This window comes from Ovis canadensis, chromosome 24, assembly GCF_042477335.2.
Source record: "Ovis canadensis isolate MfBH-ARS-UI-01 breed Bighorn chromosome 24, ARS-UI_OviCan_v2, whole genome shotgun sequence".
In the NCBI taxonomy this organism is placed as follows: Eukaryota; Metazoa; Chordata; class Mammalia; order Artiodactyla; family Bovidae; genus Ovis; species Ovis canadensis.
Window position 1 is genome coordinate 42,018,504 of NC_091268.1, and position 13,214 is coordinate 42,031,717.

At 57.3% G+C, this 13,214-nt stretch overlaps 1 protein-coding gene across 1 annotated transcript; it reads left to right on the forward strand.

Annotated features, from left to right (window-relative positions):
• Nucleotides 1–562: 562 nt before the first annotated feature.
• On the forward strand, nt 563–12,843 carry FBRS (fibrosin). The gene is made up of 18 exons (XM_069570898.1): nt 563–2,081; nt 2,374–2,553; nt 3,287–3,322; nt 3,441–3,470; nt 4,533–4,581; nt 4,673–4,973; nt 6,335–6,636; nt 6,842–7,047; nt 7,161–7,205; nt 7,423–7,518; nt 7,754–7,822; nt 8,589–8,618; nt 8,992–9,063; nt 9,374–9,494; nt 9,591–9,671; nt 10,525–10,608; nt 10,750–10,957; nt 11,048–12,843. Exons 1-18 carry the CDS (start codon nt 1,626–1,628, stop codon nt 11,622–11,624), a joined length of 2,943 nt encoding a protein of 980 aa, XP_069426999.1. The 5' UTR covers nt 563–1,625; the 3' UTR covers nt 11,625–12,843.
• The last annotated feature ends 371 nt before the right edge of the window (nt 12,844–13,214 follow it).

Below are 13,214 nucleotides of genomic sequence, written 5' to 3' on the forward strand. Positions count from 1 at the left end.
TTACGCTCGACTGGCGCTCTCAAGCCGCGTGCTCTAACCACCCGGCACGGCGGGGGATCCCGCTGAGCTGCCAGCGTGATGGTTGTAGCATCACGCGCGTGCGCGAGAAGCCAGACAGCCTGTGGACTAAGCCAAGTGGCAGAAAGGGAGAGAACACATAACTGGCAGTGGACAGTGTCCTTCCGCGGCCGCGCGCCACCCAGCGGCCAACTGTCCCCAACGACTCGCACTCTAGATCCAGATCCTCCGCTAGACGCCGTCAGGAGAGTAGCCAATAAACGAAGAGCAGGAAGAGGCAGGATCATCTGGAGGACCGCCCCAAGCACCTACTTCTAACCAGTTGAGTCACAAGACTTGATGAGGGGCGGAGCTAATCTGACGTATACCAAATCCAAGATTTGAGGGCGGTTACATATTACTCACTCCCTCCCTCCCGCGTTTGACTCCGCCCCTTCGGCTTGACGTACATGTCTCAGCCTATCAACGGCTAAGCCTGTAGAGGGGTGAGAGGAAGGGGGCGGAAAGTGGGAGGAGACAGAGAGAGGAAGGAGGCGTAGGCTGAGGAGGAAGAGGGAGGAGGGGCAGGGAAGTCCTGGCGGAGAAGAGGCCCAAGACTCCAAAGGAGACGACAGGAGGGTGAGCTGGAGCTCCCAAGCTGCTCAGCAGCCGTTCCGGATTCTTTAAGGAGAACGTCAGACAGAGACGGAGGAAAGAAGGAAGAGACTTTTATGTCGGCAGACAGACAAGCTCTACCCGTCACCGTTGCCTCACATCCGGGGCTTTGGAGGGCTGGCCCCTCGGCCCCGCCCCCCACCTCGCGCCTTTCATGGCGACCGGAGGCGGAGGCTGGAAGAGCTGGGCCTGGAAGAGGCCCCTTTAAATCTCCTTAAAGGGGTGGCCACCGATCTCGGCGGACTACAACGCCAGCCTTTAAAGGGGAAGCCGCCGAACAGACGCTGACAAATTGAGAACTGTGCTGTTGGGAGAATTGGAGCGAGCAGGGGATTCTCATCGCCACTTCTCAAAGCTAGAAGTCCTTTAAATTCAACTTAAAGGGGAAGTGGCCGTTTTTGGAGGACTAGAAACTAACTCCCGAGCCCTTAAAGGGGCGGCCTGCTGTTTGGAGAACCCGGGACTCCTTAAAGGGGTGGCCTCTTTTAGCCGGAGGACTTGAGGCACTTTTAAAGGGGAGGTCGACGTTTCGGGGCGAGCTCTCGGCCCCTTTTAAAGGGGTGGCCCTTCCTCTTCCTCGGGGAGACTTGTCTCGACCCCTGGTAGGGGGCGGCCACCGAACTAGGCCGGTCGGACACCGTCGGGTCGTCTTAAAGGAGTCAGGGACTGGACAACTTGAGGCCTTGCCTTAAAGGGACGGCCGCCCCGTTTTCGCTGTCTCGGCCCCGCCGGCCCCACAGGGGGGGCTCTCGGGCTTGTCGCCCCGGGGGCGGCGCCGGCTCCCTGGGCCTTGGCCTTGGGGCACGCTCGGGGCGAGCAGATCCTGCTTTAAAGGGAAAGCCGTGGCCCTCTCGTCCCTGTGCAGCCGCCAGCGCCGCGCCTGCGACCCCGGGCCTGCGGACAGGCCGCTCCGGGGCCCGCCGCCTCCGGATGCGGCGCTGAGGGCGGTCGCTATGGAGACGGCAGCGGCCGCGGCTCCTGGCCCGGGCTGGGCCGCTGAGGGGGAGCGGCGGCGGCGGCGCTGCTCGCGCCGAGACCGAGACCGGGAGCAGCGGCGCCGCCGAGGTCCCGGCGGCGACGCGCCCCGGGCCCTGTTGGCCGCCCCGCGCGGCTCCTCGTCCTCGTCGTCGCCGCCGCCGCCGGCCAGGCCGTGGTCGTCAGCTTCGTCTGGAGAGCGGCCCGGAGGCCCGAGACGGCGGCGGCCGCGTCCCAGGCCTCGGCCCCCGCGACCCCGAGCTCGGAAGCGGCCTGCTGGCTCGGGCAGCCGCGGGGAGGAAGAGGAGGAGGAGGAGGAGGGGGGCGCAGACGATGGGGAGGCCGAGGAAGAGCCTGAGGAGGAGGAAGAAGAGGAGGAGGACTTGATCGATGGTTTCGCCATCGCCAGCTTCGCCAGCCTCGAGGCCTTGCAGGTGGGGCCTGTTGGGGCCGGGGACCTTTGGGGGGCTTCAGAGGGCCAGAGAGGAGGGTACGGTGTCTGGAGTGGGTGGAGTTGAGGGGGGAATGCTGGCACCCCAAACCAGAGCAACCGGCTCCTCTGGCCAGGCCTCTGCCCCACCCTGGGGTGGGAGGAGGTAGAGCTAGTCTCCGGGGACCAACCAGGTTACCGGGCCGAGAGCCACTTTGGTAGCTTGGTCACCCCAGAGAGGTGGGGGAGCTTTCCTTTCTCCACCATGTAGTTTAGTCCCACCTCCTCCTCCACAGAAGGATGCGTCTCTTCAGCCCCCAGAGCGACTGGAGCATCGGCTGAAGCATTCTGGGAAACGGAAGAGGGGTGGCTCCAGTGGGGCAACTGGGGAACCAGGGGACAGCTCTGATCGAGAGCCTGGCCGGCCCTCTGGGGATCGGGCCCGAAAATGGCCCAATAAGAGGAGAAGGAAAGAGGTGAGCTTGTCCCAGATCCCTGTCCTCTGAAACTCTGAGCCGAGTGTTCTTCATATGGACCCATTTTCCGTCAGTAGTGCTGCTACCCATGGTGAAGTGACCCCAGTCTCTTAGGGCAAAGAGAAAGGCAGAGCATATTTGAGCTCCCACTGCCCCATCCCGGACTGATAAAGACATGTTCACAGTGAGACTTGCCTGCTTTTGGCTGATACTGGGTCTGCCTCGAACATATTAATAATTCAGAGATGTATCGAAAGGATGTTGTTGAATTGTAAATTAGATGTGGTCTCTGCACTCCTTTTCAAGTCAGTGTCAGTCTAGTAGGAAAGAAATAATCTGAGCAAACACCTAGACCAAAACTTGAGAGGCACCAGAAGGTAGAGATCTGGAAGAGATGCTGCAGAAACCCACATGAGGAAGCCACTCATTCTGCCTGGGGGATGGGAGGAGGGTTGTGGTTAGGGAAAGCCCCCTGGGATGTCTTAGTCAGGCCTTGAAGGATCGTCATAAGTTTGCTGAGAAGAGAAATAGGGCTAAGTTGTTTTGGGCAAAAGCGCAGAGATGTGAGAATCTGGTAGATTTGAAAAGTTGCCAGAGCATTGGGAACTGGGTGGGGAATAGAAGACTGAGAACAGGTCGTGAGGGGCCTTCAGTGCCTTGCCAGGGAGCTTAGACTTTATCCAAAGGCCTCGCCAGCCAGCCTCCCTTACCTCTGGACTCTGGTCTTTCTCAGGCCTCCTCCCGTCATTCTCTGGAAGCTGGATACATAGTAAGTGCTCTCCACCTGTACGGGCCCCTCCCTGTTCATTCCCTGTCTGAAACACCCCTTGACCTTGGGCCCCCCTTCTCTTCCCTGTTGTGACACCCCTGTCTTTCCTTCTCCCCAGTGTGATGCAGAAAGTGATCTGGACGAGAGGGTGAGTGGGGCTAGAGCTTGTTGGGTGGGCAGTATTACAGCTCATGAACTGTGCCTTAAAGGTCTCCTTGTACAGCAGACAGAGCCTTCCCTTAAGTGGGGAAAGTGAGTTAAGTCGAGCCAGAAATAGATGTTTGGGGAGGATGCGTGGGGCAAGTGGGCAGGTTGGGGGGTGGGGGGGATTGAGAAAGTAAATGACAAGTTTTATTTGGTAATGGGAGCCAACTGACCAAAGAGTCAAAGGCCTATGCCTTCCTGTTCTATCCTTTCCAAAGCGCTTGGAGATACCAGTGGTTCTCCACGGAAATCCAGGGTGGCTCTGGAACCCAGTTGGTTCTTCCTGCTGGTTATTAGTCTGCTCCTGTAGATTAGAGTCTGTAGACAATAGTCGTAGCAGTGAGGACACTGAACTGTTGTACACAATGTAAGAACATATGCTATGAAGGTGCGTTTCACTTTGTTTTTAGGGCTGATGTGCTAGCTTTGAAAGTGTGTTCTAGCAGTTGATGCTCTTCTGTCACTAACTAAATGTGTGTTCCCTGATGTGTGTCTGGCTGTGGTTTAAAAAGTTGACTGGACAGGGACTTCTGTAGTGGAGCAAATAGTCCTTGTCCGTCTGAGCAGGGCACTAGTGGGAGGCAGGGAGCCTATTGTCAAGAAAACCTGAATCTGAGTTTTTATGAAGAATCTCCAGATTTCTAAGTATTTGCAGTTAGTTTAAAACTTTTGGTGACATTTATGGACCAAATAGATCTATAGGTAGACAGTCTGTGCCAGCAGTTAGTGATATCTGACATTTTTGCCTTGATTTGTCTGTTTCTCTGTTACTTCTGTACTGCCTCAGTTCAGTCTTCCTGGCCTATCAGATGCACAGGCTTAGTTGCTCTACTCTTTTCCCCGAGCATTGGGCCTCCTAGAGCCCACAGTCTTCAGTGGATTTCAGCTAAGCTGATGGAATAGACTTGTCACCACTACCAGTGCCTAGCCAACTGCAGAGGCTGTTGGCCTTCCTGGGTGAAGGCCTGACCTGACCAGAACCTGTGTCCCTATCCTTCTTCCTCAGGTCTCCGATGATGACCTCGACCCGTCCTTTACTGTCTCAACCAGCAAAGGTTGGTCCCAAGGGCTGGGGTTGGAGACAAGGGAGGGAAATTGGGTAAGCATGGTCCTTAACTGAGTATGTCTGCCGTCCTGCCCTCACAGCCTCGGGCCCCCACGGCGCCTTCAATGGGAACTGTGAAGCAAAACTCTCCGTAGTCCCTAAAGTGTCGGGCCTGGAGCGGAGCCAGGAACAGCCCCCAGGGCCCGACCCGCTGCTAGTGCCTTTCCCCCCGAAGGAACCACCGCCTCCACCGGCCCCTCGGCCTCCTGTCTCACCCCCTGCACCCCTGCCGGCCGCCCCCAGTCTGCCACCCCCACCCCAGCCCCAGCTGCAGCTTCGGGTTTCGCCTTTTGGCCTCCGCACTTCCCCCTATGGCAGCAGCCTGGACCTCAGCACTGGCAGGTGAGTGATTGGGAGGTCTGGCCAGGTCTGGAAATGCCTGGTCATTTTGGTGCCAACCCCTGCATTCTGTGTCTGGGGACATGGGTTGGTTCCTGTGGGATATCACTTGAAAAGGGATTTTGGGCTAAAAAGTTTGAGAGATACTGTGGGACAAATTTAAAGAGATTACTACAGGACTTCTCAAAATCCTTTATACCTTGACTTGCAGAGGAATTCAGTTTATGCCGTTTCCCAATTTTATTTCCCAAGGTTTTTTTTTTTTTGTAAGGCACATCTCTTAGGAATAGTGTTGTTTGGAACATACTTTGGGAAATGCTGACATGATGACTAAGAGTGCTGACTTTGGTGTTATTCAGACCTGGATTCAAATTCTTACTCTGCCACTTAATGGCTGTGTGATTTTTGACAAGTCACTTAACCTCTCTGAGCCTCAATTTTTTCTTTCTGTAAAATGAAATAATAATAGTACCTTCATTGTAAAGCGGTCGGGAGGATTAATTATGAGTTAATGCAGTGTTTCCCAAAGTGTGTACACACTTTTGTTAGTGGTGTGTGAGAGAATTTTAGATGGTACGTGAGTAAAATTTTTTCAGTTTTGATGTGTTTTTAAAAAAAATACAAGTAGTATCTCAGCCCCTTAATTTTACACATTGCTCTTTCGTGAGGCCAAGTGGAAAAGAAACTGAGTTAAGTTTAAAGAAGTAAAAGGTACAAGGGGTCCCAGGGATGCGGCAGCAGTTGGGAAGGTGATGTGAAATGTTGGAGACTTGGATTAGCATATAAAGCAGATGACAGCACTTGGCATACAGTAAGTGCTCACTAAAGGATAAGAATTAATGACACTTCAATGATTAATGCAATTTTTGTTGTTATTGTTATCATCATTATTATTTTTTCCCTTATTGAGAAAACTAAGGCTCAGAGAGAGGCAGTGACTTGCTCAAGGTCACCCAGGGTGTTAATGGTAAGATGGGCCTCGAATTCAGGCCTCCTGACTCCTACACCAGGCCAGCGCAGTGCTGCTTCCACTGTCTTCGGGTGGGAACCCAGGTGGCCTGTTGTAATTAAGCGTCAAAATGAATGATATGTTTTGTGCTGTGATTGAGTCAGAAAAGGGAAAGACCAGAGGCATCAGAAGCAGCTGTGTAGAAGGAGACAGGAGGAGGGGGGATTGTTGGGTGTGGGAGGTACCTCCGTCTGAGGATGGGTTCCCTGGGTGGGGGGTAGGGGTCCTGGGGGCCGGGTTCTACCACCTTCCATGTTGGAGAACCAGGGTCAAGGTATCTCCCAGGCTTCTGACCCCCTCCCGTCAGAGCTGGCACCTCCCAGCCCCTCACTCATCTCCCCACTTCTCTCCCCAGCTCTTCACGGCCGCCCCCCAAGGCCCCGGCCCCTCCCGTGGCTCAACCTCCCCCCTCATCATCCTCTTCGTCCTCTTCCTCCTCATCTGCCTCCTCCTCGTCCGCGCAGCTCACCCACCGGCCCCCGACGCCCTCACTGCCCCTGCCTTTATCCACCCACAGCTTCCCCGCTCCTGGGCTTCGGCCCCCCCCACCACCCCACCACCCCTCCTTGTTCTCCCCTGGCCCCACCCTGCCCCCACCCCCACCCCTGCTGCAGGTGCCAGGGCACCCTGGGGCCTCAGCCGCTAACGCCCTTTCTGGTGAGTTTGGGATCCTGGCCGGGGGGCGGGGGGCCATGGCCCTGGGCTTGGGCCCATTTGACTTCGGGGCATCTGGACCTTAGCAGGCAGCAGGGCTTGAGGAGGGAGTGGCCCACGGCCAGAAGGGAAGGCCAGTCACCCGGGCCCAAGGAGGCTGCCATGGTGGCTACAGATGTTAAAGCCTTCTCCCCCTCCCCTCCCACAGAGCAGGACCTGATCGGCCAGGACCTGAACTCTCGCTACCTGAATGCCCAGGGTGGCCCCGAGGTGGTGGGGGCAGGGGGCTCGGCCCGGCCCCTGGCCTTCCAGTTCCACCAGCACAACCACCAGCACCAGCACACCCACCAGCACACCCACCAGCACTTCACCCCTTACCCCCCGGGCCTGCTGCCACCCCACGGCCCCCACATGGTGAGCTCATTGGGCCAGTGATGAGACTCAGAGACCTGGGAGGGAGGGTGTGGCTTCCAGGGGAAAGCCCTGGGTTCCTGGCTGGCAGCTTACTCTTCCCTTCTCTTCCCTAGTTTGAGAAATATCCAGGAAAGATGGAAGGCCTTTTCCGGCATAATGTGAGTGTGTGTGTGTGGTGCGTGGGCATGGATATATCAGTGCGTGTGGCCCTGACTGTGGGGGTCCAGTCTTCAGCTTCCAAAGCAAGAGCCTTGAGCCTGGGAGAGCTCCCTGGGGGAGGGTGGGGGGTCTAGGGTGGAGGCCAGTGGACCGATGAGCAGACCAGCCCTGGGCTGCACCTCCACCCCCAGTTGGACTAGTCCCTTCTCTCCACAGCCGTATACGGCCTTCCCTCCCGCAGTGCCCGGCCTCCCTCCGGGCCTCCCGCCGGCTGTCTCCTTTGGCTCCCTGCAGGGGGCCTTCCAGCCCAAGGTGAGCTCCCAACCCAGCACCACCACCACCTCACACTCCTTACAAACCCAGGCACCCCTGGAACCATGTACCTTCTCATTCCCCCAAAGCACGCCCCTCCTCCTGCCCTCACCCTATGGATCCAGGTTTTTTCAAAGCCGTACTCCCTCCCAGTCCCAGCCCCAAGCTTGATTCTAGCCCCCTTTTATACCTGGCATCAGCTCCTCTGACTGATCCCTCCACTCCCCTTTCTCAGAGCACGAACCCCGAGCTGCCACCACGACTGGGGCCAGTGCCGAGCGGGCTTCCCCAAAAGGGGACACAGGTGAGGGGGGGTCAAGGCAGGTCCAAGATCTGTTGAGGGAGAGCAGTGCTGACTTGAGAGTGACCCCCTGATCCCTCTCTTTAATATGTGATCAGGGGTATCCCTGAGAATCTGAGGAGAGGGAATTTCTGTCGGTGAATGCTTTCTCAGGCATGAGGGATAGGAATTTTGTGAAGTTGCCCCAGAAATAAGATTACTAGGACAGTAGTTTTTATAAGGGTTTTCAGGGTTTTTTTTTTTAAGTCATAGCATTCTTTTTTTTAAATGACATCATACCAGGAAGTTCTGTCCTTAATGAAAAGATAAGCTGCCCCTTTGTGACAAGACATGGGCAACAGTCTTAAAGCCCAGGGCTCTAGGAACATCATGAAAAGCATAGGATATAGTTGCTAAAGAGACTAGACCAGAGGTTTTCCAGCTGCTTTTAACCATTGTAAAGATATTTTTCTAAAAAAATCTTAAGCAGACCCTCATTATACATGAAACTGTCAATCAGAGAGCAGCTCTTTTCTGAGAAACCTGCTGCCCACTAACGCATTCTACAGCCTTCTAGGCAGGGCACCTCCTTGGGGCCAGGTTCAATAACTTGGTGCTGGAAGGGAGATGCCTGGAGTGGGAGAAACGGGGAAAAGGAAAGGTTTGCGGGCGCCACACAAGGTCTTAGGGAGGTGCTTTGGTGGGCGGGGTACTGGGGACTATGGAGATGAGGTGCCCAGGTCAGTAAATGGGTTTGAACTGCCGCCAATCTCTGCTTTGCCCTTCCCAGATCCCTGACCATTTCCGGCCACCTTTGAGGGTGAGTTTGGTGAGGACCTCAGGCTGCATGAGGCTGGGGGCTGGCGTCAGCGTGTTTGTCTGATGGGTGGGTCTTGCTTGGGAATAAGCCAGAAGCCCAAGACGTGGAGGCAGCCAGATGGAACAGCAGGAAACAAAAGGCTTGCAAAGGTTCACACATAGCAGGCAGTGGGACCTTGGGCAAGACTGTTTCTCTCTCTGAGCCTCAAAAGTTTCCTAGGCTGTGAAATGAACCTAGTCCTAACCCCTCACTTGTGGGGGTTGACAGTGGGGATGTTGTGTGGCGATGCTGGGCCCAGGGCCAGGTCTGGAGTGGGTGATGAGTGAACGTTCTTTCCTTCCCTTTCCCTTTGGTCATCCTTCTGGGGCGGCAGAAACCAGGGAAGTGGTGTGCCATGCACGTGCGCGTGGCTTACATGATCCTGAGACACCAGGAAAAGATGAAGGTACTGGGGCCGGAGGGCTGGGGAGAGCGGGCCTGCCTGAGGTCTGGGTGTCTACCTTCAGTGGAGCTTGGCAGAATCTTGGCCAGAAACGTCCTCTCCTATCCCTGGTCACTGCCTGAGCAATTCCACAGTCAGTACTAGGTTCTCTAGCTAACTGGGAGGTGGTCAGAGAAGGTTTGGAGAGAGGCTGAGGCCCACCCTAGCCCTCCCTTGGCACCAGCCAGCTCTCAGAGGGGGCCTCAGGGTGGAAGAGCAAGAGCAGGACCACACCTGCCTCCTCACTCACTGCCCCTTTCCCTGTCCCATGCAGGGCGACTCCCACAAGCTTGACTTTCGGAACGACCTCCTGCCCTGCCTTCCGGGGCCCTATGGGGCCCTGCCCCCTGGGCAGGAGCTCTCCCACCCGGCCGCCTCCCTCTTCACTGCGACTGGTGAGTCTGGCCAGACCTCTCTGGGCCTGAGGGTGCCCACCTGTAGCCCGAGGCCCACCTTGCACACACTCAGCCTCATCCGCCTCTCTGCCCCAGGTGCCGTCCATGCTGCAGCCAACCCTTTCACGGCAGCTCCCGGGGCCCACGGACCCTTTCTGAGTCCCAGCACCCACATTGGTAAGAGCCAAGGGCATGTTGGGGCAACCCAGGCCTTGACCCTGACTTCTTGGAGGTGTTAAGCGGAGGATTGAAATTAAACCTGATAGGCAGCTGGAATGGAGGGTAGACCAGGGTCCGCTTGCTTCGTGACCTCGAGCAAGTTACTCTCCCTGCTCTGAGCCTTGATTTTACAATCTGTAAAATGGGATAACAAAGGGCAGAGTTATCACGAGTCCTCGCCAGCTCACTGTCTGCAATAGCCAGGGGTAGGGGGAAGAGGCATGTAGAGGAAGGCTGTGCAGCATGGTCCCTGGCTCCCAGTGGTCTCGGCCAGCTTCTTGGGGAGATTTATCCTAGTTTGGATGAACAAGGAGGAATTGAGCCGGCTGGCCCAGGGAAAGGTGTTCCAGAAGAGGCAATGGTGAGATTTCCCCAGCTGGCAAGTTAGGTGTTCTCACTGGCCATGTGACATACACACAAAGTCAAGGTTCAGTTGCATACAGGTGGGAGGCAGCTAGCAGAGGTTCCTCAGGCGAGTGGCTGGCTCTTGAGCTGGCCTGGGTGGCGGGTATAGGGGAATGTGGGGTAAGAGCCTGACCTTGGAGTCAGAGGCCTGGATTAGGGATACCGCTCGCTGGTTAGATGACCACTGATGGGCAAGTCACTTCACCTCTCTGAGCCTGTTTGATCTTCCTTAAGTGGGAATGATCCCGCCTCCCTCATGGAACTTATGCCATTAAACAACACATTGCACATTAAACCTCAGTACCTTTCCAAGGCCTGCTTGCTGACCAGCCTCTTTGCCAGTCCATGATGCCTGTTCAGAGCCGGCTGCCCAGTGCTCTGACCGTCCCCCGCTTTTCTCCCACAGATCCCTTTGGGCGTCCCACAAGCTTCGCCTCCTTGGCTGCCCTCTCCAACGGGGCCTTTGGAGGCCTGGGCAGCCCCACATTCAGTGAGTGCTGGAGCGGATGGGGAGGGCTGGGGTGGGGACTAGGGCAGTGGGTTGCTGTGCTCAGGCAGGGGGCCGGGAGGGTGCCTGAGTGGGCCCTGCCACGCCTGGCTCCCACCATCTTTTGCTCTGTCCTCTGTCTAGACTCCGGCGCCGTCTTTGCCCAGAAAGAAAGTCCAGGGGCCCCACCAGCCTTCGCCTCCCCCCCAGACCCATGGGGCCGCCTGCATCGCAGTCCTCTGGCCTTTCCTGCCTGGGTCCGGCCCCCTGAGGCTGCCCGGACCCCGGGCTCAGACAAAGAGCGGCCGGTAGAGCGGAGGGAGCCCTCTCTCACCAAGGAGGAGAAGGACAGGTGTGGTTTCACGCGCTCCCCACCTGCCCAGCCCTCTGCCTGCCGCCCGCCATCCATCTAAGCTCCTTCATCCTCTCCTCACCTCCCCAGGGACCTCCCCTTTTCCCGGCCCCAGCTCCGAGTTTCTCCTGCTACTCCCAAGGCCCGGGCTGGCGAGGAAGGGGCCCGGCCCACCAAGGAGTCGGTGCGGGTAAAGGAGGAGCGGAAGGAAGAGGCCGCTGCTGCCGCCGCCGCCGCTGCCGCTGCCGCTGCCGCCGCCGCCGCCGCCACCACCGGGCCCCAAGGCCTTCACCTGCTGTTTGAGAGGCCCCGGCCACCCCCATTTCTGGGCCCTAGTCCTCCAGAGCGCTGTGCTGGCTTCCTAGAGCCAACCTGGTTGGCTGGGCCCCCTCGCCTCGCTAGGCCGCCCCGCTTCTACGAGGCGGGAGAGGAGCTAACTGGACCTGGGGCCGTGGCCGCCGCCCGCCTCTATGGTCTGGAGCCTGCCCATCCCCTGCTCTACAGCCGCTTGGCTCCGCCGCCACCACCGACTGCAGCCCCAGGAACCCCTCACCTTCTCAGCAAGACCCCACCAGGAGCCCTTTTGGGGGCACCACCTCCGCTTGTGCCCGCCCCCCGGCCTAGTTCCCCTCCTCGGGCCCCTGGCCCAGCCCGGGCTGACAGGTGAGGGAAGGTGAGGGGCAGGGGCATAGCTCCATCCCCCCTTTCTTCTGACAAGGTCCTAGAGCTGAGGTTTTCAAGCCAGGGCTGGAGGGCAGAGGTCATGACCTCACCAGCCACCTCTGAGGTCATGGAATCTGGGAGCAGAAGTCTCAACCCCCATGAGATCACGCATCAGTTGGACCTTGGGGTCACTGGGAGGGCAGAGGTCACAAGCCTCTAGAGAGGTTTGTGTGTGTGTCTGAGAGAGAGAGAGTGTGTGTGTGTGTGTATTTGAGAGTGGGGGTCATTTCAGAGGTCACGTCTCATGATCTCCTGAGGTGCACCATTGCCCCTTCTGAGGGCCCCTAGGCCCTTGGCCCGCCTCCCCAAGGGCTCACTAAGCCAGAGGCCAAAGTGCCCCCCTCCTCGTCACCTACCACCCAAGTCCTCATGCCCTCTCAGGGCTGGGGGAAGAGGGGCTAAAGGAAGGGGGGTTCCGTGTACATATTTATCTCCCCTTCCACATAGCCCCCGAGACCTTTTGTACATTTTTACAGGGGTGCCCCTCCGAATAATCCCCCTTCCTGGTTAATTAAATCCTAAGACTGGTGCTGTGTTCCTAGCCTCTGGCCTCTCTGTGGGGGGAGGGGGAATTAAGGGGGAAGAGCTGGGAGGGGACAGGCAGGAACCCAGGGGTTATTCCTGGGAATACGGGGACCAGCAGGAGGGGGACCAACAGGGGAAAGGACCTGGGTACCTAGGCCAGAAAGAAGGGCAGATGCGTCCTGCTTGACTGACAGCCCGGGTTCCCCCCACCTGCTCCTGTTACCTCTGTGCCCTGCCTCCCCAAAGGCGCAACCTCTAAGCTTCATACTCCACCTCTTAGTGGCTTGGTCCCAACCCCCCACTCTTATTCCAAGTGCCCCCAGGATTCCTGGGCCCTGCTCTCCAGAACCCTGTCCCCCAGAACCCTGCCCCAGGCTGAGGAGGGGGCCAGAGAAGGTCACCATGTACCACACACCAAAGAAGGGGGTCGGCCTGGGGGTGGGCCACATAGGCGGCAGCTTCAGCAGCCTCTTGGCAGCAGCCCCAGCCTTCCCAAAGCAGCAGGTGCCCCCAGGCTGGGGCCCAACCTAGAAGGCAGGGGTCGGTTTAACGATAACAACGTTGACTTTTTTTCCCCAGTGGGGCTTATTCTGTAACATGATGCGGATATTTATATAAAAACCGAGTGTTACAATGAGGCCCCTTGGCTCCTCTTTGTGTTTGGATCACCTGGCGGGGTATTGGGTTGGGTCCTGGGGTCAGGGAGGGATGAGGACAATACTGCCCGTGTCCTGATGAAGGTTTTACCCTCCTTCCCACCTGGGCAGTCTGTTCTCCATCTGGAGGGGTTGGATTGGAGTGTTGGGCAATGAAGTTTTTTATACTTTTTGGCCGCAAGGACTACATATTCCAGTTGACCTTGAACACAGGTTTGAGCTGCACAGGTCCACTTATATGTGGACTTTTGTCAACAAATACCTCTTACAGTACCGCGCGATCAATGGTTGGTTGACTCCACTCCACGGATGCGGGACCACTGACAGGGAGGGCCAACTATAGCACCTGAGCA

What these genes read in the sequence shown, in the direction of transcription:
- FBRS (XM_069570898.1), top strand. Translation starts at nt 1,626, where the DNA reads ATGGAGACGGCAGCGGCCGCGGCTCCTGGCCCGGGCTGGGCCGCTGAG. An exon ending in TACTGTCTCAACCAGCAAAG is followed by an intron (nt 4,582 to 4,672) that starts GTTGGTCCCAAG and finishes CTGCCCTCACAG; the next exon opens with CCTCGGGCCCCCACGGCGCC. An exon ending in GACACCAGGAAAAGATGAAG is followed by an intron (nt 9,064 to 9,373) that starts GTACTGGGGCCG and finishes TGTCCCATGCAG; the next exon opens with GGCGACTCCCACAAGCTTGA.